Consider the following 25,628-nt stretch of genomic DNA (forward strand, 5'->3'; position numbering starts at 1 on the left):
AGCACAGTAGCAGTGGGCCAAACTGCTTAATTCAGTCCAGGAGCTGAAGGGTTAAAATGGGGAGGAGAGAGCGGTGAGAACCGCGTCAAGTGACAGAGAGAGAGAGAAGAAAAGACCGGAAGTTGTCAAAGGTTTCCCTTTAATGTGATAATTTGTTGTACTTCTACTACCTCTAGTAGTACTACCACTTGTACTGTATCTATAAAACTGCATATGTTCATTTTTTTATTTAATTAAATGTAGAATATATTAAATGCAGTATATTGTGCAACCTACTGCCTACTGATATTACCTATATATTTTTTTTTACTTGCTAAATTCTATAAGACTCTATAAATAAAACACTGGAGAGATAATGGTGGTAAAGTTCATTTAAATTCAACTCTTGCAGTAGAAACGCGTGCCTGTCGGTGACGCTCTTATCTTGAAATTCCCGTGCCGGTAGCGCTTCCTGTCACGGTGTCTAACTTGACAGCGCAGGTCTAAGCTGCAACATCAACAGCAGCGTTCAGCATAATAACGCTGCTGCTGCTGCTGCTGCTGCTGGATCCTCTGGGGAGCGGGCAGAAGCACGACGGTGCTGTTCCTGTCAGCCTGCCGTCAGATGAAGCTCATTTCTGGGTCTCGTTTATTCTGTCCGGCTTGATCTGAGGGGAGGGTCCAGCTGGGAGAGGAATAACAAACCGTGGAAGGAGGTGACATTCCCTTCACTGCCTGGCGCAGTCAGTGCGTTGACCGCTGTCAGACGTGGACGAGGTAAAAACCGAAATGGTGCATTTAAATTTCTGTTTTTAACGCCGAGGGGAGCCTGGCTCGGTTCTCCAGCCGTTTCTGGATTAAATTCCGGGGGGAGGAATAATAACAATACATGCCCGGTCGCCGAGTCGGAGCGACGGGAGAATGCAGCACAGCGGGTGTTTGGCTGCAGGTGGATGGCCAACCTGACGGTCCCAGCCGCCGCTTCCCTCCCGTTCAGCCGCCGCTGCCGCTGCAGCAGCAGCAGCAGGTCTGGCTTCACCCGGAGCTCTGAAAACAGAAACCGAAAACCGACTGAGAGACCAAACCAGCCATATAAGCCCGAGCCATGCTTCCTGGGGTCGGCGTGTTCGGCACCAGCCTGACCGCCAGGGTGATCATCCCGCTGCTGAAGAATGAGGGCTTCGCCGTTAAGGCGCTGTGGGGCCGGACGCAGGAGGAGGCGGAGGAGCTGGCCAAGGAGATGAACGTGCCCTTCTACACCAACCGGATCGACGACGTGCTGCTGCATCAGGATGTGGATCTGGTCTGCATCAACCTGCCTCCGCCTCTGACGCGACAGATCGCAGTCAAAACACTGGGTGAGTCCGCTGCTGCTGCTGCTGCTGCTGCTGCTGCTGGGTGGGATGGATGCTGCGGGCCTGGTGTGGTGTGGTGGGGGTGGGGGGGGGGGGGGGGGGTGATGCTGGGTTGATGCGAGCTAAGAGACAGACCACTGACTCCTTCACATGTCTACTTTGTGGGTTTATTGTCCCGGGATGAAGCCCTGTGAGGAGGGTCTTTAGATCATAGGTGTGGCTGACGGTAAACACTGTGACTTAGGCCAATAAGCAGCATCATATATCTTTCTTATCAACATCTCTCATTTATTGATGAAGCTTCCCTCTTATCTGACCTGGATGCAAAAAAAAAAAGGAGAGAGGACACACAAAGGGAGGTTGCTCCAGTTTAAATCTGGAGCAGTGTGGCTTAATTTGGAGATCACATTTGGGAGCTGTGGAGCTGCTGTGAAAGAATGGTGGCAAGGACTACTGAGCTCCACTCCACACAGGCTTTATTTACCCCACAGTTTGGCAGCAGCAGAGCTCAGCTGGCAGTTAGCTCTAATAGGTCAGGTTTGTGACTCCGAAAAACAAATGGGTCAAAAGATGCAAAACACCCCGGGAGGAAATAAGGGTTATATCTGGAAAGACGTATTTCAGCTCAGCTACAAAACATTTGTCAGAGTGAGTACATTTTTACGATTGAGGGATAATTAGTCCATAAAATGTTGGCAAACTGCTCCAACTCCAAGTTAACATCTTCAGATTGTTTGTCTTATTTCATGAACCGATCAGAACGTGATTATATTCAATTTACAATGATTAAAGCAGCAGATCATCACATGTGAGAAGCTGGAACCAGTCTCATGTTTGGCATTTTTTCCTTGATAAACAACTTATGATTTAAAGTGATTAACCAATGATCAGTTTCTATTTAAAGTTTGTGACATTCTGCCAAACTGATTAATCAAAATATCGTCTAATCATTTTAGCGCTGGAATACAGAACTACTGGATTCAGAGTGAACCTGAACCCCGGGTGTTGTAATGCATCATGGTCAGTGCCTTTACTCGTTGGTTAGGGTCAAAGGGTCAAGAAAGGTTTCATCAGATGGGATTTATACTGCAAGTCTAGCAGGATTTCTGACTTTCCAGACTATTTCCCTTCTTCATGCACCTTTAAGTGGGTGGAGTTGTGCCAGAAACCCCCACTCTGCTTCTTACCGCCTTAAATAAACTATTTCCTTGATTCAGTAGCTGTTCTGAAGCTTTCGATCATGGACAACTGAGCTTGAGGTGAGATTGTTTTCGCCAGCGGCTGTTTTCTTATTCGTACATTGAATGAATGAACCACAGAGACTATGAGACTTCAGATGAGTGAATGGGTGAATTGACTGTGTGGTTCTGATGAGCGAGGCTGCCGTGACTGTAGAAACGATGCTGCTCCTGTCAGTCAGCTTCACGTCACCCCCGTCACACCCGTGGGGAGCAGCGCGACCTGACAGCACCGGGAGCGCATGCATTAACACCAGGCATGAGTGTGTGTTTCAAGGAGGGAGGAAGAGCCGCGTATCATGATGTGTGACCATAATAAGCAAGTCAGTTTGACTCAAAAGGGTCACATACGTCTGCCGGCTCTAACCTGGCTGCTCTGGGTGTGGGCTAATTTTAATAAGTGTCTGTGAAGCAGCCTGTGACTCCCAGTGTCGAGGGAGATAAGGCCGCTGTGGCTTCCTTCATTCTCACACTGCTGCCTTATTTGCTCATTGACTTCAGTAAATTGTGTGAAGTGGCAGCCTGAGCTAACAAGAGGGACAAGCATGAATCACAGTAGACTGTGTTTGTTTATGCCATGACTACGCTAATGTCAATATAAAGCTACTGTACATGTACAGGCTGAATCACAGGCTACGCTATAACACGTGCAAACAAACTCTGAATTCCTTTACTGCTGCTTGGGAAGTGAATTCCTTTCCTCATCCTGTCCACGTTCATGCGTGCAACAATTTTTTGCAAAGCCCAAATGCAGCCGTGTGTATGTGTGTGTGTCTGTGTGTCTGTGTGTGTGTGAAGGCTGCATGAGCCAGCTGATCCTGAGCCAGATTCGCCCATCATGTCCCAGTGAACTTGACTCAACCTGCACACCAGCCGCCGCAAACTTGTCAATGTCCATTCTTCCTCTCTTTCCTCTCAGCCCATTTCCTCACAGCTTCATTGTGCGAGTGCCGCCTGTTCCTTCCTTCCCACCCACCATCCCCTCTTCCTCAGCCGCCTTCACCCAGCCAGGACTGGGCCCGGGTCCTGTTTGCATTCTGTTGGAAGACAAACATGAAACACTGTTTGCAAATTCTGTTGAACTCAGGCTCAGTAATTAGACCAAGTCAGAATACTCGCTTCTGCCCTTTTAGACTTCTCTGTGTTTTCCATCAGGCTAATTTATGGGAAGAGAATCACTTAGAAGTACTGTTGTGGGTATTTATATCAATATTATGCACATTTTGTGGCACCAGTGTAATAATGCACAGATGTATTACTTATTTTTCCAGTTAATCAATAATTGTTGTGTTAATAAAAAGTCAGTAAACTGTGAAAACTCCCATCACAAATTCACCCAGAAGAATCCATGGAAAGATAGCTCAGGTAGCTGAATCTGAAATTTGACTGCTCAGGACAAGAGATGATTGTATTGTTGTGAGATAAAATGTATCTGTGTCTTTATCATCTCACCATTGACATCATCCCAATGATACATCAGCCAGAATTTCAGTGTATTGCATCACGGTCATGCCTGACTGCTCGAGCTCAGTGTTACGCAGTCACTGACTCGTCATTGACCAGCGTGTCCAGCTGTGTGAGACTGCAGAGCTAACTTCCTCTTCTGTCGGGGTGTGTAGGCTGATAGTAATGTGCCTGTGGCTGGCTTATTGCTCGCCTCATGAACTAAGCTGATAAGTGTGATCAGACCTCTTCAACAGACTGTGGGAATGTGAACTTTGGTTTTGGAGATATTCAGCAGGACTTTGAAACTCCTGTTTTCTGGCTCTGTTTGTGCTGTAGCTCATATTAACTTCACATACAGCTCCGTGCAGCGTTAGTCTGGATTATGTTGTCTACCTGTGAATTGGAACGTCCTTGTATTGTACTAGCAACTATGACAAACAGCCTAAAAGTCTTATGATGCCTTTTACTTTCTGAGCACTTCCAGGCAGAAACCACAAACGGATGCAAAACTTCTTAATAGATTCTCAAAACTACTGAAAGGAGGCCCCAAAGTTTCAGGCCTGGCTTCTGTCTGTGAAGGGATCCAGGGCCTTTTGTATGTCTCTGTCCAGAGGCCCATTGTCTAATAACCTGTCCATGGCTGTGGGCTGTTTGGAGTTATAAACAGCAGCCAGGTATTGATATTATTTCAGAACCAGTGGTTTAAACTTTAGCTGTTTTCTTTGAAGTTTGTGTCCCGGTGTGGCTCCAACGATCCAGAGCTTCTAAACCTGCCCCTGGTTGGATCAGTGTGGATCTAGAGCTACGAGGAAAATGGAAAAACACTGGTGCAAGTCAACGAAACGCTGCACGTGTTCTTCAGGTTTTACCTGAGTAAGCCTGATCCCTCAGTCCATCACACTTGGTGTCTTTACAGCAAACCAGTCCGTCTTGTTTAACAGCATCTCTGCTTCCATAAGGATTTCTTTCACTCTTTTATTTTCCTCCTTTCTTTATCTTACTACTGTGGCATTCCTGAGGCGTCTGATGTCACTCAGGCTTTCAGTGCGTTGGGAGCAGAGACAGCCACACACTTCTCCTGCACAGAAACACACACACACACACTCTGCTTTCAAAGACACACTCGTTTGAGCCTGAAGCATTTCTTGGCCACCAGCCTGTGAAAGTGTGATTTCTTAAAGTAGAGCAGATTTAAGCTTCTTTTGTATGTTTTTTTTTTTTTTTTTCCAGATCCGTTCCAATACATTTGCATTTCCAGAACACTGCAGCCTGAGGAGTTCAGAGCGACTGCTGTCAGAGTCCCATATTAGTCCCAGTTATGAAGTTTTGCAGTAGAATTAGTTGTGATCTCAGAAGCTCTTTGATGTTCTCAGAGCTTGTGGTTTCTTCTTGTGAAAATGTAAAAGTCTGATGCCCTAGTTTATTTTTATCCTATAGGTTTACAGTATTGTTCCAGTTTCTGGGGAGTCATTCAAATGACTGTGAGAAGGTGTCTCAGGTGTCACCATATGAAGATGGGGTAAGGGTAAGGTCAGGTCTTCAGATTCACCGCACACACAGAGAAAAGCAGCAACTGTCCACAACCACCTGAGAAGTCGCAGTGAAAAATAGCTTCTACTGATCAGCTTCATTTTTACTGGAGTCCCATTTTAAGATTGTGCTCTTATTTTGGAGGGTTTTCAGGGCAGCAGGTTGCGTGTACGTCGGTCAGGTGCTGAGAGGGAATCTGAGCACTGAACTGAAACGTAACACGAGCACACGAGAGTTTCAGGTGCGCTTTCTGTCCGCTGGTGCGGATTTATTTTGACGGTGGGAGGAGGAAGTGGCGCGAGAGGAGCCCCTCAGCCTCCGTGTGTCCTGTCGAGCTATGCGATCACAAACAGGCGTGGAAGTGGAATCTTTTTATAGAAGTTAACAGCGCTTTGTGACGTCCTGTGAAAAGGTCAGACAGCACAGAACAATGACTGATCCCACATGACCACTGCTGAGTAGGAACCTAAACTCATTTTAGTGTGTTATCACTCATGATGAGCTAATTTGATTAGTAATATGTCAGTGTCAGTTCATCTGTGTAGACCAGACACACACACACACACACAGAAAAATCAAAAGAGCTGCTGAAAGGTTTGAAATATCTGAACTAATCTGATCTGTCTCTTGTGTCGGTGATAGAAGTGATCAGGTATCAGTCCAGACACCGGCTCATCCCTGCAGCCCGGAGCAGACTGTGCTGTCTAATAATAGCATCTAATGCTCATCACACTCACAATAATATTTTGGAACGAAGCAGCCGGGGGCAGTTTGGGTAATTACCCACCTTCCATTGCTTCCTAAATGTTGACACTTACCTTTAAAGCTGCAGTGATTGGCATATTTAAATGAATAATGAGTCAGATGACTGTTTACTGTGCCTGTAGTGACGAACCCACAGAGAGTTATCTCCCAGCTCTGCAGTTCCCCTGCTTTGAAGTGGTTTAACGTCTTTCAGCGCGTTGTTTTTGGTCTCGCTGGCCACAGCTTTACTCCTGTGATTCACTGTCACTGCTCTTATCAGCCTTGTTTCCCGCCACAGTTGGCAGAGAGTTCTCAGACCTGCCCAGCAACAAACAGCACATGGACAAAGTTAGCAGCTGGCTGGTGAACAGAGTGGATTATTATCAGCTAAAGACTCAGATGTTTTTCTAACAGAGCTGAGAGGAGAGTGAATATTAGACTCGTGCAGCCAGATACATGACCTCAAATGAGTGCTCTGCAACTTATGGATATGTAAATAAGCAAATACTTTCACAATCACAACTTTATGAGGTGATAAAATGTCATATGTTGTGTTTTCAGGGCAGATTTAAAGCTACATTACCTGATTTTCTTACAGTGCCTCATAATTTCTTAACTGTTTTGAAACTTGACTTTAATACTGTCAGGGAGTGCAGCTTTAAGTTGCCTTTGATTTGGCTGTAGCTCGACAGGACGGTTGATATTTCCCACCTTACTTTCTTATTAACTTTTCGCACAATAGCTAACATCAGAGAACCAAATGAAAGTAGATGGCGTATTAATTAAATAAGGCAGAGAAAATGGATACAGATGTCAAACACTGGCTTTCTCAGTGCGTTTATCTTGACAACTGTGCCATCCTGGAAAGTTTAAATTAGGTTATGAAAGCCTCACTCATTTACCTCCACCCTAATGAAAAGCTCACATGTCCTCACAGGCTGGAACGTCTCTGGCACACAGATCTAGAACTCATGACTTGTTGAATAGGTATTTCTTTTAAAAAAGAGCAGTGTTCTCTGCAAGATTCGACCCCAGTTTAGGTTTATTTGGATTCATTTAGATATTTTTCAACAACAAAAATGCATGAATGTATAAAGTAGGCGGAAAGTGACACCATGCAGGCTGTAAAACCCAGCAATGAATGATTTAGTAACCCTATAGATAAGGGTATGTACCAAGTATTACTGATATATTAAGGGTTCTCACCATCTATGTGGAGCTTATCACAGTGAGAGTAAACATATGACGCCTGTATGATATTTCATAATTATTATTGCCGTTGACGTGCGTTTGGGCAGCGCTCTGATTGGCTCTCAGACACCTGCTCCGAACAGCCACCCAAAGGCAGTGCGCTATTTATAACCTGGCTGCAAAGGGCAAGCAGGCGTCATCATAAATACATGTTCCCACCACTGATGCTGTTATGCAACTACACTTCCGACCAGTGATGAGCTCTTTGGCAGCCTGCTCTACTTTTATAAAAGGCTAGTAGACCTGAAATGTGCCTGTTTGATAATACAAGCTTCTGCGGTCATCTGTTTTTTGACATCAGATTGTTTTTTTTTTTATATTAAAATATTATTCTGAATACTTGTTTGTTGCAAGTGGAATTCTCCTCAAGAAAATATAAACTAGAATGAGCAGAATAACACTGTTTTGGGACATATTTGTCAATCCTCTGGGGGGTTATGTCCTTATTAGCCACAGCTGCTGACAAACGTTGATACAGGTGTTTTTTTTTTCTTCCCCTTTTTCAACAAACCCATATATCGTTGGTTGTGTATCATTAGGCAGGAGTCTAGCTTGCGTTAGCTGTCTCTGCTTCATTGCTCCAGCTGTTGTGATGGTAGAAGACCAGATTTCTGTACGTTTCTCAGTGATTCAAATCACATAAGGGAGGAATTTGAGTTGCAGAGTCATGTAGGCAGCGCTCAAATCACGGATGGGGCTAAGAAACGACCCCCAAGCTGGTTAATTACCTTTGTCACCAATAGAATTTAAATAATAATACAAATTGTTTGTAGTTCCTGCCCACACAGATATTTCACCAGTGAGTGAACCAAAGAAGATTGATGAGATTCGGGGAGAAACCTCTTTTTGTCCACTGACCAATCACAGACTGGCTCTAAAATCAAGTGTCCCCTGTTACATTTCCTGAAAGCCTTACAAACTAAACAGCCTACATTTAAACTATGATTTATCCAACTTAAATTAACCAGGCTTGGAAAAAAAATGGCCCCATCAACTCCATTTTCCTCTCCTATATTCTTCCGTCTGATGGATTAGGGGCCTTTGCGTTCAGCTGTGTTTCGGTGGGTTTGGTTCAAACAAATCAACAACCTTCAGATGTGCCGTCAGCTGGGAGAATGCCCTCAGATAGAGCGGTATGTTGCCATTCCCAGGCTTTCTTTCTCAGTGTCTGCTTGTGTTTTTTTGTTTTTTTTTCACCACAAAGTTTCCCACTGGTTCATGTTCATGTTCTCCTGGACGTCCATTAACATGCTAATGACGGCCTGGGAGTGTGTGTGTGTGTGTGTGTGAATGAGCGTGCGAGTGAGTGGAATCGACGGAGAGATGGCAAAGAGCAGTGAGGAAGAATAGCGGAGAGAAAAAGCTTGTCTTCCTGTGAAATTGCCTTTGTGTGTGATGAATGGCTGGACGGGGACGGCGCTTTCAGCCCGCCACCGTGCTGCGCTGACAAGTGAGCATTCCTGAGGAAAAGTAGGAGTCCTCCTCATCCATAACCCCGAGAAGTCCTGTCTTTCTTGTGCGTGGAACTGTTGTGTGTTATTTGTGTCTTATTATGGAATTAGAATGGGATTGGAGGCAGGATTTCATTCAATAAGGAATAATTCAACATTATTAGACTGGAGACATTTTTTAACCACAGTATTTACTGTGTTTTAAATGATGAAAAACCAAGACAAAAAAAAAGTATGTATATCCACACATATATGCACACACATTTGCAAAAAACAAAGACAACAAGATGTAATTAATATATGAATAATTAAATAAAAAGATAAAGGAAAACTACTGACGATATGAACATAAATGGTCTCTGCATCTTTCAGAGTCTTTGGGTTTGTCCTTTACTGCCATTATTCATTTTTCCAGAGACAGTGAGTTTGAAGTCCTCTGAAAGGAATTCCCCTTTAACGCAGCCATCTGGGATGTTTGGATTGAATTTGTCTAACTTAATTTGAGTAACAGAGCTTCTCATTATCTGCTTGCATTGTAAGGATTGGAGTCTGGCATTAAAGGTTAAAACTTGTGACTGTAAACAAAAACTCTGTCTTTGCTGTTTCTTCTCCAGCATCGTTTATTCCAAGTGAGTTTTTACTTTCTGCTCAGTCCTGGAGGCGACACAGTAACAATGAATGAATGAATGAATGAATGAATGAACAATGTGTTTTCCCAAGGATTATATTATATTTTAGCAATAAAAGTCCTCATTTGCCTCCTTTTGTTCTCGTACTGATCAGTACAGAAGCAGAGTAGAAACTCTGTTGTGTTCATTACCAGGGTTCATCTTTTTTTTTTTTTTTTATTTCATACAAATTGTTTAGAGCACAAGTGGCTGTATAAAGGCAAATCCATTTTGCATTCTGTTCAGTTAGGAATTAGACTGGAGTCTTATTGAGGATTTTTTTTTCCTCTTATTAAATTTGAGTGGATGAACGGAGAAAATGCTTTAAGCAATTTACTGCTTTGTGTCAGCGAGTTAATCTGTAAGACGTGGAGGACTTTTATTGAGCTGTTTTTTTGTTTGTCTTTGTTTGTTTTTTGCCTTTTTTTATAGTGGACAGTTGAGAGGTGACAGGTCCTCGGCCAGAGGTGAACCATTAACACTGGGAGCACATGGTTGGTGTCTTGAGAACAAAATGTGTAGGGTTTTAAATAAGCATTCGTTTTGAAATTTCCACAGCTTCTGAACCACGTGACAGAGACTGATGATGACTGTTGCATTTTAAACTTTAATTGTATTGTAAAGAGTTTGGTCTTTAGCTTCAGCTGGCACTGTTTTTTCTTTATCCTACAGTCAGGAGCCTTATTCTAAATGAATCACACTTATGTATGCTGTGCATACACATAGAAATATGCGTATATGTTGCAGTAGCAGCCTTTGTGTTAGTCAGCCCTGACGCTGTGTAGCTTTTATACCATGTTATGACACGCAGCTCTATTAACTTATGTAATTAATGCTTTTTCCACCCTAAAATGCCTCACTGATGAGACTTTGAACCACACCCACTTACTGTTTGTCCATGTGTGTGTGTGCGTGTGTGTGTGCTGACAGTACTAACTGTAGCATGCCTTAACAAAGATACCTGTGTAATCAGCTCTGATATTGGGAAATCACTTATGAAATGTTTTCATCTTGCATAAACTCATTGAGTTGTGTCTACCAACATGTCCTGTCCTCTGCCACGCGTCTGATCATCCTATTCCTGTGACATTCTGCTGACTGCTGCTCTGTGCACCATGAATTTTATCTGGCTCTTTCTTTTCTGTCCCCAGCTTCCCCGGTGTATGATTCCCATGGTGAAGCTGTTTCATTATAGGTTTGCTCAGGTTTCCTTTATGTGCCAGGGCTCAGGAATAGGCCTGTCTGTGTTTCTTAATTAGTCATCAGGGACCGAGGACACGTGGCAGCTGCAGATATTAGAGCAGGGAGGTGGTGGTAGTGTCAGTCAGGGCCTCCGAACAAGGGGACTTGGTCCTCTGGGACGGACACTGTTACTACAGCAGTTTACGGTACTTGTGCTTTTTCAGGTTAGACCTGGATGGTGAGAAACATTAAGATGTACATGTAGCTTTCACTGCAGAGCGAAGCCTTATGCAGCTTTACAGTCAAGTAGCTGCAACAGGAAGTGATATTTTGGTATACCGCAGTGTAGTGTCTCTCGCTTCCTGTTGTGCGTGGGGTGGGTGGAAACTGTGTGCATGTGTGACACTGAGGCGTCTTCTCGATCACTTCCTGTTAACAACAAGCAGACGTGTAACCTCTATCATCTTTCTCTCTGAGCTCCACGTGCAAGAGAAATGGAATATTATCTCCCATCAAGGATGGAAAGATGGATGAATGCTGAGCAGGTTCTGTTCTCAAAGAAAGATACCCCCCCCCCCCCCCCCCCCCAACACACACACACACACCGCTGTTCATTCCATTTTTAAAATATCATCTTGGTTTCATGTTCATGTTACTGAATGGTTCATATCTTTTTCCATCCGTCTTATTTTTCCACAAAGGGCGTCCAACTTGTTCTCATGCATGACTCAGTCATAGCATAGGGCTAAGAATATTCCTGCAGTCTTCCACCGACTCCACTAGCCTCAGATGTAAGACCAGAAACATAAAAAATCAGGGCAAATATGTGCTGAGACTATATCTTGTCAGGTGCAGGAAGTGTGCACGGCTTCTTGTCGTCACAGTGATGTTTGCCAGGTTCGGTACCATCGTCGTCGTATCTGTCACCCCATGCTGCAGCTGGAGACACTGCACAGAATTACTTCCAACGAATGAAACACACAAAATACAACGTGTAAATCGCTCAGCTTCAGAGATCCACTTCAGAGTCAGGCCACCTGCTTCCCCCCAGTTTCCAGTGGCTAGGGATCCGCTGTCCTTTGTCGCAGTATGATAATGAGCGGCGAGATCAGAACGTGGAAAGATGCAAATAGGTGCTTTTGCATGTAGTAGAAGACAAGGTTTTACTGTATGTGCTGAGCTATTCATATCCACACAAGCCATTTCAAACCCGGTGGATTTCTTATGTATTCCTCAGTAACAGCTGCATATCACATCACATCTGGATCTAGGATGACTTCTCTACGTTACTTCTAAAAACTGTATAAAGTCACAGTCCTCTTTACTCTGTAAAGAACTCCCACACTGACAGTGTTCTGTCGACCCAGAGTGGGCTTTGTCCTGGTGTATTTGGGTTTTTTTTTTTTTTTGTTGTATGCACAGTCATTACAGAAGTGCTTTGCATTTTTCACCTTGTTTATCTCACACCCCAGAACAGCCGCCGCACATAATGACTCATTGTATCCGTGCCTTCGTCCAACCGTCCGCAAGCCAAAGTGGGCAATATACTGCAAAGCAGCCTGGCAACAGCCGGTCTAATCCAGCTGTGGCCAAAAAAAAGGGCTATGAAAGGCCGTATTTCAAGTTGTCCCTCTGTCTCAGGGGCCAGGAATGTGTCAATAGTTGGTGGAGGTCATCTCAGTTTATGTAGCATCATTGTTGATCTCGGTCTCATGTTAGTGACTCAGAGCATCGAGCCGCTGCTCCCTCGGTCTGTCATGTGTCGTAGCTCTGCAGTCACATTGGAACTGGGCGGCGTTTCCAGCGTGGATTGTTTATAGAGACAGGAAACACCGTTTCCCCTCGGCTATGATATCACTGACCCCCCAAAGAAAACAGCTGACATCTTATGTGATGTTCTCGTCATGATGATGTGTGAAATGACCGGGAGCCGCTTTCACAAGTTCAGACTTAGCTTAGAATTAAAATGGGTCGCACCACACAAACTAAAAAAGAGTAAAAATGGGAAAAAATGAACTTTACATACAGACTGTAGTTGGTTTTACAAATAAATGGAGCAGCCCAGTCCAGCCTCTCCTCCTTCAAACTGATACTTATCATTAACTATCCTGTCACCAAATTCAATCTGTCCTCCATTTCCCTCAATCTTCTCCTTTCCTTCTGCCCTTGGTGGCAGACAGAGAGCGAGGGGTGTCGGGGGGTTGGGGTGGGGTGTGTCATTATCCCCATGACAACGATCGGGATTCAGCGAAGCATCAGTTAGCTATCAGTCCTCCTCTCCTCGTCTCTTTTTACTGAATTAAAGAGGGAAGCTCATCTGTCGCTGTCCGTCTCCACAGCGGGAGACGGACCTGTGCTGCTGAAACACCGGGGCCTCGCTGGCACTCAGCTGTTCAGGAGGAGTGTCTTCGCCCTGTGGTGAATGTGATTCAGTGAAGATGTCTCCATCCATTAGTTTGTGCCTGAAGTCACTCGGCTGCCCGTGCGAATCAGGACGTTAATGGTTATTAATGAGTCTTTTATTACGGCTGTCTGCTCATGGTGCGAGTGTTTTCTTCCTCCCTGGTTTCACGTCAGCGTCGGTTCTTGAGGATCTTCTCAACATGCTCAGTCTCCTGACCGAATGCTGTTACATTTGCTCTTGAATCTTGAAACTTGTTAAATCAAATTCAAAAGCTGGAACTCGTCTGTATTCTTCTGCTCGTGCTCTCTGCCTGCAAACAGTGCGGAGGTAAAAAGCTCAGAAGTCAACTGAATAATGCTCACGTGCTGTGAGTCATGTGCTCCTTACAAGGGCAGTGTGTAGCTGTGTGTTGTTGCACGTGGCTGTGTATATGGAACAAGTGCGTTCGTTTTGAATGACCAGTAACTGTTGGCCGTTTGTGGCCCATTAACATTCGGAGCTTCCTCCCTTCACCTCCTTCGGTCACTCCTTAAGCAGCAGCAGCCTCGTCCGACACAAAGGTGCCCTTCATGGCTCCGAGCAGAAGCTGCCAGAAAAGAAGGGGTCGAGCTCACCTCAGAAAAGTCTTCACCTCTGAATGAGACCAAATACATTTTTTTCCTCTTACTGCTTCTGAACTCAGATCCGTGGAGGAGATGATGAAGATAATGGAATATGAAGGTGCGGATAAGATCCAATGACAAGTTTGTGTTACAGTTCCATGTGGTGAAAATTATATGTAAAAACACAACACACCTTGTGAGCCTGAATGAAACTGTGGAGCTCCCCAACTTCTTTTGCTCCTTGTCTCTTTTGTATCCCATGCACAGCTTCCTACAGCGCAGCTTTATCTTTTTATTTAAACATACTGACACCAAACACTGATACTCATTATTGGTACAATATTCTATCTTCTACTTATCGAACTTGGTCGCAGCTAATTTTATTAGACCTTACTGTGGCTAAACTCTGTCACCAGAACATTAGGAGCAGTCACGGTGCCATTTCTATGGGTAATGAATCACTTACCTGTGTATTATTGATGATCGTTGGCAGTCTCAGCAGGTGTCGTTCACTGCAGGTCTCCTCAGACCTGAGCAGCGTTGTGGAGAATGGCTCACTCATTGCAGAGCTCTATTAATTTTTCCACTCTTTAAAGCAGCTTCAAATGCTCTGAAAATCATTCTCCCGTGCTGCTGTAATTAATGAACTGGGACACATACGCGGGAGTAAGAGTGGGTAATTTCATGCAAAGCAATACTGCCCCCCCCCCAACTATTCATTAGCATGTTAACAAGCTCAACTGCTCTTTGAATCACCTTAATTTGGCGATTACAGGAACAAAAACAAGAAGTGTGTGTGTGCACACTGTTTTCTGCTTGACCTGTACCTGACAAAGGAAAACGGAAGCTGTTCAGATAGGAAAATGCAAAGTGTCTGAGATGAGTCTTTGTGAGGAGGCAGACAGCTCCGTCTTTGGCAGCCATGTTTTATTTGTCTCAGTTGTGTTTGCTACCATAAGGGCTGTGAGGGGAAGTGTGCTGATTAGGATGCTGTGTGTGTGTGTGTGTGTGTGTCAGAGTGATTAGAAAGGAGGGGCAGAGCAGCACAGCCCAGCAGTTAATTAGACCCTGGAGGACCACAGTGGGTGCAGGTGGAGGCCTGATCACACACACACACACACACACACACACACACACACACACACACACACACACACAGACACTCACACTGTGTTTTAAACAGCAGCGGCAGGTCAGTTGTTTCTCTGATGAGAAAAGCTGTTGTAGCAGTTTCCATTTGCGAGTTGGGGTGCGAAATGCAGTGTATTAAATTCTAATAAGCAATCATCAATCACCTTGCATATTTAAACAGTCAGTTAAAAGTTTAGGTGGATTTCCAGCCATGCAGAGTCTTGGTCCTCCGAACACTGAAGTATTACATCGGACTGTTTTTATTCAGAGTAACTGGGACATTGTGTGGTTAGAGATGTTGCTGTTTTAATGCTGTGTGCGTTACAAACATTATTGCTTTTTGTCCCATGTGTTTGGGTGTTGGCAGAAATCTCCAGACAGATCAGACACATAACACCAGAACTATCTGCATGGCTGGATACCACTAGACATAAGTAGTTATGTTTATTGTTTGTAATTCGGCTGAACTGGCCCTTTAAAATGCTTTTTTTTGTCATAGTCTAGGAACCTTGATCCCTTCCAAAAAAAAAATCAGTTTTTCTCAGTCAGATCTGAGAAAAGTCAAAGATTAATCTCCCGACAGTTTCCCTGCTCTGACCGTAATGCACAGAGTGCCTGTGCCTGTGCTGAAGCAGCCTGGTAAGTGCGTGCCCATCATTAACATGTGCTTTTAGTGCATGCATTAGGAACCTCATGGCCAAAAACCACTCCTTTGGTTGCTATTCATCTCCATAGTAGCCAGTGAGCCGCTCCGGTGCAGGGGTTAATGGCAGCACTTAAACACATTTAGGAATGCTAAATTCCTTGCAACTCAAGGGCATTAGCTGAAGGGGAAAGTCGGCTGAGTGAGGCTAATGCTGGTCATCATTCAAACTTCTGCTGCGTGCTAATTGACCTGAAGCTGCAGATACAGACCTGAAATATAGACATACTATCACCAAAACTGTTCCTTAAATGCATCAAGGTACGGTGAGGTGGGGCTTAAAGACAGTTGCACATGAGATTTCAGTTGCAATTATTTTCTGTAAAATCGTGTTTTGTGTTGTGAGAAAAGGTGTAGAATAACAGACTGATTCAACTCTAAATTTACTGATAACAGCTTTTGTTTTTCACTTGAGTGGATCATGACAAACTACTGGAAAGTCAGATATTATAGTATTTTGCTAACGGGCTGACCCGGCCCATGACTACCCCTGACACTGATGATGCTGTTGGCAGCTCATCACTGTAACTGCATGCTGCTACAGAGGAACCCTCCGTTGTCATTTAGTTTCTCTCTTTTCACAGAATTTGCATGAATTAATTGCAGCTGAGTGGTTTGCCAGAGACAGCTGACCCCTCACTTCACCCCGCGGAGAACACTGTGGATTATTTAAAGTTAAAATCAACATCATGTGATTAGAAAGTTTTGACGTAAAACATAAAATGCACCTTTAACTCTTCGCTACAGACTTACATCGCAGTGACAGCTGAACTGAAGTCAGTGCCTTAGTTAAAAAAAAAAAAAAAGGTCTCAGTAAATTATTGATACACAGCTTGTGGCCTCTCCTGTCACCGACTTGTCTTTCGATTAAACGCTGACCAGACTGACTCTCCCCTTCATAACCCCAGCCTCATGCACTGACTGTGTGTGGCTGTGCTTCTGCTTCTGCTTTTGCCTCAGCTGCAGGAGAAACATCACTGTGTTCATACTTCACTGCTATCAAGGTGGTTATTCACATGCTAATTTCAGACGGGGGAACACATGCCAGCCACACAATGAGGGCAAATTAGTCAGCGGGAGGCTTGTTTTCTCTGACTTACATCAGAACGTATAGTCCTCCGTGTGTGCGTCTCTTTCCCACCCTCTCCCTGCTTTGTAATTGCTTTAAGCTAAATTTAATTTGGAGTAATCAGCAGAAAGATGAGCCTGGCCTGTCTCTCTGAGCGTCTACTCTCTGTACAGCAGCCAGTGCACACACAGCATTATTTTACATTGTTATAACCAATGTTATCTACTGTACACAACATCATAAATTTGATATATAAAAACCACTTGATAAACAGAAGGTATGATCCAGTATTTTACCAAGTTACTTTCGTTGCTTCAGTGTTGGTCAGGAGAATGTTTAAGCTTCGCTTTTCGTGCATCAGGAAGACGACACAAAGAAAGGCCTGTTCTGTAAGGATGAGTCAGTAGCCGCTCTTTGAACATTTGCAAAGGCCTCGCTTAATTACACCCTTACTGCGTGTGTGTTTGTGTGTGTCTGTGTGATTTACAGAGCTTTTCCACCTCCACAGGCTTAACACACGAAGCTAATTACTTTTCCAGGTCTTCGGTGATGGAGGATTCTTTATGATCTCTCAGGCCCACTCGCTACCCTGCATGTAGTGGGATTTCCACAATACTGTGAACCTGTATGGAAATTTATGAACAGATTTGATATAAAAACAAATGAATCAGGGGAAATGTATGTGGTGGAGGTGGACACAGCAGTTTCTCTCTCAACATGATGGCAACACGATCCTACTGTAGGTACTACAAATCATTTTCATCAGTAAGAATCTAAAAAGCTCCTTCCCGTCTTGTCTCCTCCTCCTGACCCTCGCCCTACAGGAGCACATGCACGGCACAGCGTAGCAGATGGCTATCACTGCCGACCGGTTTCCCTGGCTTTTCTATTTCTGGCATCCTCCAGCGGAGGGGCCTATTGTCTTAGCTGTCACGCCGAAGCGTCCAGCATCCTTCTTAATCCACCTGGTTTTCCTCCGTGGCGACCTCCAGCTGTTACCTCTGGGCCAAGATGGACTTGTGTTAGCTCAGACACATGTGGACTTGTATGCAGCTGTGGATATTTGTGATTTGTTTTTGTGTTTTGTTCTTCAATCTATGAGGCAGGTGAGGTGACATGTGTAACAGTCAGCCATGGCACGGTTCCATGAGGAAACGATGAGTGATTGCACCTTACCTGACTTAGCTTTGCTGTCAAGAACAAATCTGGCAGCTCCGCCCTCACTCAGACTCAACCTGACCTTCCTGCACAGTCATCGCTTCCCGCCTTTCCTTCCTCCGTGTTACTGCTCCTGTCCACAACCCCTGGAGGTGTGAATGCACTGACTGTGTTCCCTCTGTCACACACAGACACACATAAAGCCTAATTTTGTTACTGACAGCGCCCTGTGTGTGTGTTTGTGTGTGTGTGTTGCTGTGAATATTGGTGTTCAGTAGGATACACTGGTGCCATGCACAGAGGCTCAGATGAGGAGCGTGGCAGCGAGCCGAGAGGAGCGCTGGACTGGAGAGAGCTGCCCTTCGCTTCACTAATGATGCAGCTGCTTTCTCTCTTGGCTTCTCTTTGTCTCTGGCTCCCTCTGTTCCCTGTAACTGTGTGTGTGTGTGTTTTCCAAAAAAGAAGTGGAACCTGTTCTTCCTGCTGCGGTCGTAGGTGAAAATAGTGAAAATGTTTAAAATAGACACGTTACTTATGGAACCTAAAGTATTAGGAAATAGATAGTTTGTTCAGTTATGTTCATTTTGCAATAATGATCATTAATAATATGTTTTAATTAAAGGCAAAAGGTTTTTTTTATTTGGATATAAAAAAATAGATATAGATAAAAGCAAGATTTCCGCTCCCTCGCTAATCCATCCTGGTGATGGTCTCAGTTGTTTTAAGTTATTGTACAATGGCTGATACTTAATGCTGTAGTGATGTTAAAAAGCGGCACACAGCACCTTTAATGAAGATTCAGTGAGTCATCTGTTCTATCCAATTCATTATAGCACCTCTCTCCCTGTCTTTCGTTTCCTCTTCTCTCTTTAATGAGATTAAGGAATTCATTTATGTTTTTCAGTAGGTGATGTTGAGCAGACACTAGTCACGTTAAAAAAAAAAAACTCTTCTCCTTCCACTAAGTGCTTATGTCTGCTTCTTTATCTCAGAAAGAAAAGGCCTTGCTGGTAGTGACAATACCATTCCGTGTTAACCGCTCGGTCTTGGATTTGCTTGAAGCGTTTCGGGCCTCAGGTCTGTGAGACGACAGAATGTGATTTCAGTCTGTGAGTTTAGCTGATTCTCTCTGACGGGATGTCAGTACTCTGCACATCAAACGCACCTGAAGACACCTGAAGGCGAACAGGCTGCCTCCGCTCACTGCAGCTGAGGGAAGCACGCCTTTGCTGTATTAAAGCATAATATTTCCACACTGTTCCCAATCCTAAAGTACCAGATCATGCTAAGTTTATAATAACCTGATTTATTTTTTTAATTCATGGTGGTATTGCCATCATTGCCTCCTTGTAACCTTCCTCTTCCTCTGTCTCTTGGTTAGATAAGTCCTGTACATGAATCATTAATGTTGAGGGACTGAGCTGCAGTGCAGCTGGAGTTTTTTTCTGCTCCATTACTGCTCTCCCACTGGGCCAGGAGCTTTACCGGTGAGCTGAGCTCCACTTCACCCCGGCTACCACGGAGTTACTGGGATCTCTTTCACTAACCGCAACCCCCAGTGTCAGTGGCTCTCACCGCTGTAAATAACATGGGCTGTACCATCACTGAAGTCTATGTCAGTTTATGTTTTTATCTTTTCGCTTTAGATGGTATCAGCAAACTGGGCAGCAGGTGTAGGAACATTAATCCATGATCCCAGTGCTGGTTATATCACGTGTTCTGAAAATTGGTGCAAAATTAGTGAAATTGTTCGTGTTTTATCCATTTATCCATTTTCCACCTCTTGTCTGGGTCCAGGTCCTGGTGGCACCAGGCTGATCAGGGTTGCCCAATCTTCCTTTTCCCCACCTCTTCTTTGTTTCCAGGCCAGAGGGGACATGTCATTCTTCTAGCATGTTCTGGGTCTGCCCCTGGGGGTGCCCCCCACCTGGACATGCCTAGAAAACCCCCCCTAAAGGGAAGAGTCCAGGAGGCATCCCTATCAGATGCTCTAGCCTCGTCCACTTGCTCCTTTCCATATGACGGGGCAGCAGTTCCAGTCCTTCTGGATTTCTGTGAGGAATAAAGAAACCTTGAAAGAAAAGCTCAAACCCTGCTTTCTTTCCTCACCTCAGCACAGCTGACTAATCGCTGCAGAGAGTCCTGTAGCAGTTCACCTGCTGATCCTCCATCTTACCCTCAGTACTTGCACCATGGCTTCAGACTCGTCCTGACCCACATCTTAGATGCAGTGATAATGACACTGAGCCAGCAGACTTTGTTGCTGCAGTAGCTGTGATGCTGTCATATCGCTCTCCCAAAGTACAACATCCTTTATTTTTTATTGATGAGAACTTTGCCTTTCTGGAGCTTTGGGAGCTTCAGTTCTGCTTTTGTGTCAAGTGGGTATCTGATGGGAGAAGCAGCATGGGTGCAGGGAGGGAAAGGTTACGGAAGCATCACTTGACACACCTATGTCTCCCTTTAGGGCTGTCTCTGAAAGCGTTTTCCACATGAAATGTTAGATTGACATGCTTTTGCTCGCTTTCACATTCTTGTTTTTCCCCTCTTTTTCTCTCTTCCTTTTATGTTTGCTCTTCTCCTTTTTTTCACCTTTGTTTCTCTCCTCTCATCCCCTCTTTTTTGTTTGTTTCACTCTTCTTCTCTGCTGTGCTCTACCAAATATCACTTTGGTGCAATGTTATCTCTTAATTGCCGGTTTACTGCAGTAGCTGTTGTGATTTAACCTTGTGCTCATGGCGCGTCCATAATCTGCTGGACGCACAGACACAGTACGTCCTCTCACTCTCTGGGCTGTGGCTGAGTAGCTCTGATGAGTCAACAGGCTGACCCGTCTAAGCCAGCCTCGACCTTTCGGAGCTTTGTACACGAGGAGCGAAGGGTCATCGTTGATCTGAAGAGGCGCTGTTTCTATCGGTGAAAAGGTCGCACTCAGCTTGAGATGGCCTGTCAGCACAGTCACGAGTTGAAACAACACTGCATAAAAAGCTTTGATCTCAGTTATCTCTGGCTTTAGTGTTATATATCTTAAATAAGAAGAGACTTATACGTATTTTGGCTTAATCATGAAGAAGATAGCTGTGGGAGAGTGAAATCTGCCTGTAGGGATTTTAGCAGCTAGCCAAGCTGTTGTAAAAGACACTGAGCTTAGTGCCAGTGCCAAAAAAGTCAGTCAAGAGCATTTAACATTTACCCAGAAGGGCTATGCATCTTTCCAGTATCTGTGTGTGCTTGCTGCCAAAACGAAAGGGACGGGGGTGCACTGTTGTTGCTCGGCTTTGTGTATCTGCAGGGGTTGGGTGGTTGGGTGGGGGCTCCCACGGCGCTCCTCAGAACTGGGTCAGAGGGATTAATTTCCTGGCCTGGCCGATTGGAGCTAATGGCAGATTAGCATGGTAAGTTTCACTCCCAAAAATGCCCCTCCACCCAAAACCCCTGAACCGGGACTGGAAGAGAAGCCGCCACGCTGCTTTTCACACTCGTGAGGTCTCGTGGAATGTGTGTGTGTGTGTGTGTGGACTGATGCTGTGTGTGCATATACTTTCAGTCTGACTCCTCGCTGACATTGTGTGACCGCGGCAATTGTGAGCTAATAGCGTCAGAAGAAACATCTCGATGTCACATTGTCCTAAATAAATCCTTTAGATGTAGTAACAGCTCAACACAGCTGGGATGTTTATTTAGCCAATTTCCTTTTCTTCAGATAATAGTTTAATGTTTTGTTTTTCCTCAATGACAACATCAGAAAAGACTCATTCTCTCATGTGGGGCTGAAACATCAGCCAACAAAAATTTCCACCCTGTATAATACACTCCTTTCATCTACGTTTAAGCCGTTTATCAAGCAAAAATGACAAACGTGTCAGTGTTAGTTTCGGAAAACTGTGAAGATTTGCTGCTTTGTTTCTGTCTCATCTCATTTTAAATGATACCGCGTTCGAATCCGGTTAAAGACCTGGTCTGCGTACCATTCACTGGCCCCCTTCTGTCTCCTTCCAGCTGACCGTCCTGTAAAAAAGGGGAATACCATAACAGTAAAGCCTGTTTCTGTCTGTCTCTCTTCGCATTACTGTCCATCGTCTCCTCTCTCTTGTGTTGTGTTTGGGTGTTGCTGGCACCAGTGGACCTTTTGATGTGCTGGAAGTGATTTTAATTAGGTTTCGTACAGCGTCTACAGGCTTTTTCTCTGCCTCCTTCCCTGCACTCGTCTTTTTATCAACCTTTCATCAGGCCTCCGGTAATACCACTGAAGCCTGTCTGAAGCTCTCTGAGCTGTGCAGTCTTACACCACATACACCACACAGTTACGCATACAACGTTTTGCATGCCTGCCAACATCAAAGCCCTTTCAAATTGCATGTAGGGACTCAGGCTTTGTTGAGATTTAGTATTCTGGTTATTGTTTAATTGGTTTATATTTTAATTGTGGAAATCGGAAATGTTTATAAGTCATAGTAGTGTCAGCGAGGAGTCTAATATGTTGTGTGTGTTGTCAAGAACCTTTTTGTCGTAAAGTTCCCATGACTCAGAGGAGAAAGTTCAGAAAGTTTAGAATTCTTGAGTCAGCTATTTTGGGAGTTGCCTCATTTTGCAGCACTGCATTGTTTCTTCAGGGGATGTTTTCAAGCTCAAGAGGATATTATGTCTGCGTGTGTTGCTAAGGCTGACCGCGTTACTTCTCTCTCTCTCTTCCTGTCTTGTTCCCTACTTTCTCCCTTCATCTTGACGTTGTCAGTACAAAGGGAAACTACTGTCAAAACAAAGAAAGCCTACAACGAAACACATGACTCATTCCCAACTGTCTCTCCTCTCTTTTCTAAGGTATTGGAAAGAACGTCATCTGCGACAGGACCGCCACGCCTCTGGATGCCTTCAGAATGATGTCAGCGGCTCAGTACTACCCCAAGTTGCTAAGCATTATGGGAAATGTGCTACGTTTCTTGCCGGCGTTTGTTCGAATGAAGGAGCTTTTAGAGGAAGGGTACATTGGGGAGCTTCTGGTCTGTGAGGCCCAGGTGAGACCAAAACTATCAGTGCTTGTTTTGAAATTGGAGATTTATCAGTTGCTTTCTTGACATTTATAATAATGACAGCAATGTGACAGGTTAGGCTGAGTTAGAGCAGGTCCAGCAGAGTCAGTATCTTGCTCAAAGGCACTTTAGCAGGCAAAAGTTGTCCTGATCACATGTAAGTGGAAAAAAAAAGACCTGATACAAAAATTCCTCTCCTCGTTTTTACCCTAAAGGTTCACAGCGGTTCTCTCCTGGGGAAGAAGTACAACTGGAGCTGCGATGACCTGATGGGAGGCGGCGGCCTGCACTCTGTGGGCAGTTACATCATTGACCTTCTTACATTTCTGACGGGCCAGCGTGCTGCAAAAGTCCACGGCTTCCTAAAGACCTTCGTCAAACAAACGGACCACATCCGGGGTATCCGTCAGATCACCAGTGACGACTTCTGTACGTTCCAGATGGTTCTGGAGGGAGGCGCCTGCTGCACCGTCACGCTCAACTTTAACGTGCCTGGAGAGTTTCGTCAGGAGGTGATTGTTGTGGGGACTGTCGGGCGGTTAACTGTCACAGGGACGGACCTGTACGGGCAGAAGAACAGCGGGGGCGGAGAAGGCGGTGGCGGCCCTGAACTACTGCTCAAAGACACCACGCCTCTGGAGAAGGCTTCTTTACCGGAGAAGGCCTTCAGTGACATTCCGTCCCCGTATCTCACTGGGACGATCCGCATGATCCAGGCCGTGCGGCAGGCCTTTCAGGACCAAGATGACCGGCGGACGTGGGACGGGAGGCCTCTGACGATGGCCGCCACCTTTGAGGATTGCCTTTATGCTCTGTGTGTGGTGGATACCATCAAGAAATCCAACCAGTGTGGAGAATGGCAGAACATTGTGGTGATGACAGAAGAACCAGAGGTCAGCCCGGCTTATTTAATCAGCGAGGCCATGCGGCGGAGTAGGATGTCGCTCTACTGTTAACATCTGGCCGATGTGATAATCTCATCAGGATGGCTGAACGCCTGCGTTACCTTAGAAAACGAGAGGTGGAAGGGCCTCGGTATTGTTGGAACCTTTTTCATACGGCTACCGGATTCAGTTCTTAAATTTAAAGTCTGTATTGTTACTGTTACAGACAAAGAGGTTACACCACTATAATACAGAGAGTTTTGGTTTCCAGACACCCCTGCCTCTGTCATAGAGGAAAAGCAATGTGATTAATAATGAAACCTTTATTTATGAGGAAGTCCTTCTGGGTTTTTTTTCCCTTTTGACAGAGGACCTGAACCCTTCTGAGGAGACGTAAATCAAACTGATTCATGCAACAGAAAGATGAGATGCCGTCGTACAGCGGAGGCAGATCTGGGAGTGAAACTAATTCTACTGTGTTGTGCTTGACCATAAGGGTATTTCCTCTCTTGTCTCTGCTGCTCCTCTGCATGACTGGGTCTGGAAGTCAACACCTTACACTGTGGGTCCGAATGAGGACAGCCAAGGAAGAACGACAGTCCCTCTCGGTTAAAACTGTGCCGCTCTGTTGTTGCTATAATCTGAAGTACTTGCTAGTTTTACCAAGTGAATGTTTCAAAAAAAAAAAAAAAAAAAATCAGTGTGCTTGATAGCTTCAGTCTCTGTCTGCTCTGTATGCTTCCTCTGTATGTGTGAAACAAGAGAGAAAAAAATCAATAGTTTGGCTGGTGGGTTTTCAGAGGGGTTTACCTTCTGGTTTATGTATGCAATATATTCAGACCGCAGCCTGCAGCAGAAAGAGCCTACTTTAATCTTCCAGCCTGGAGTCAAGGGTTAAGATGCACTATGGTATGCCTTTATGCAGTTACAGTAGCCTGCGCACTAGTTTGCGCGTCTTGTATGAGTCAGCGATGCTTTGTGTTTATTTTATGTCATAAAGCACAGCCATGAAATATGCTGAATTCTGTGTGATGTGTTAGTACATATCTGTACTGAGCCTTAAGTCAGTGTGGATAGTGATACAGACCTACACTAAGTTGGAAGCTGGGGTTTTATCCAGATATTGCAATACACTGAGTCACCACTGCTGGAAGCTAATGTCATTTAGTGAGTGACATGTTTTATAAAAACCCCTTTAACATACAGAGTGACATGCAGGCTTATCAGTATGCATCACATGCACGTCATCTTGGACCCGGACTGACAGTAAGACTGGAAATTTGCAGCCAATTAACAGCAGCAGAAAGTGGAATCGATTAGCTTTTCTTTCACTTCCTGTTAGAGGTCTTAAATGTCAAGGCTGGTGTTATTCTTATACACTTTTTGCACTCAAATGAATGGGTAATATGCAGGTTTTTAAACGCAGGTAAACCTGCTAAACAAGTAGCTTTAGACAGGTTTGTCTTTCTGTGAAAGCTGAAAGCACCAAAAACAGGATTAGTAAACAGCAGAAAGCAGCATGGAGGTCAGTGACTCTGGTCAGTGACTCTGTTATGGCAGATACTTTATCTGACATCACTAACTTGCCAATGTTGCCATCTGGCAGCGTTGCATATGAAGAACAAAATCACTTTTAAAAAAAGCAGCAACATTCAGAATTCAATGCGAGTCATAGCATCACTTTGGTAAAGGATTGAAAATTAGTGGTTGTCATGTTTTCATCTCTGCCAATCAGAGCTGAATGACTGTTTTTTGTTCAGTGTGAAAGCTGCTTTACAATAAGACTGGAAAATGTGGACGGTG

At 44.6% G+C, this 25,628-nt stretch overlaps 1 protein-coding gene across 1 annotated transcript; it reads left to right on the top strand.

The window, feature by feature from the left end:
• Positions 1 to 515: 515 nt before the first annotated feature.
• On the top strand, positions 516 to 25,456 carry gfod1 (glucose-fructose oxidoreductase domain containing 1). Its single transcript, XM_041065931.1, has 3 exons — positions 516 to 1,337; positions 22,733 to 22,926; positions 23,157 to 25,456. Exons 1-3 carry the CDS (start codon positions 1,085 to 1,087, stop codon positions 23,895 to 23,897), a joined length of 1,188 nt encoding a protein of 395 aa, XP_040921865.1. The 5' UTR covers positions 516 to 1,084; the 3' UTR covers positions 23,898 to 25,456.
• Positions 25,457 to 25,628: the final 172 nt, after the last annotated feature.

This window comes from Toxotes jaculatrix, chromosome 20 (assembly GCF_017976425.1).
Source record: "Toxotes jaculatrix isolate fToxJac2 chromosome 20, fToxJac2.pri, whole genome shotgun sequence".
NCBI classification, from domain to species: domain Eukaryota; kingdom Metazoa; phylum Chordata; class Actinopteri; family Toxotidae; genus Toxotes; species Toxotes jaculatrix.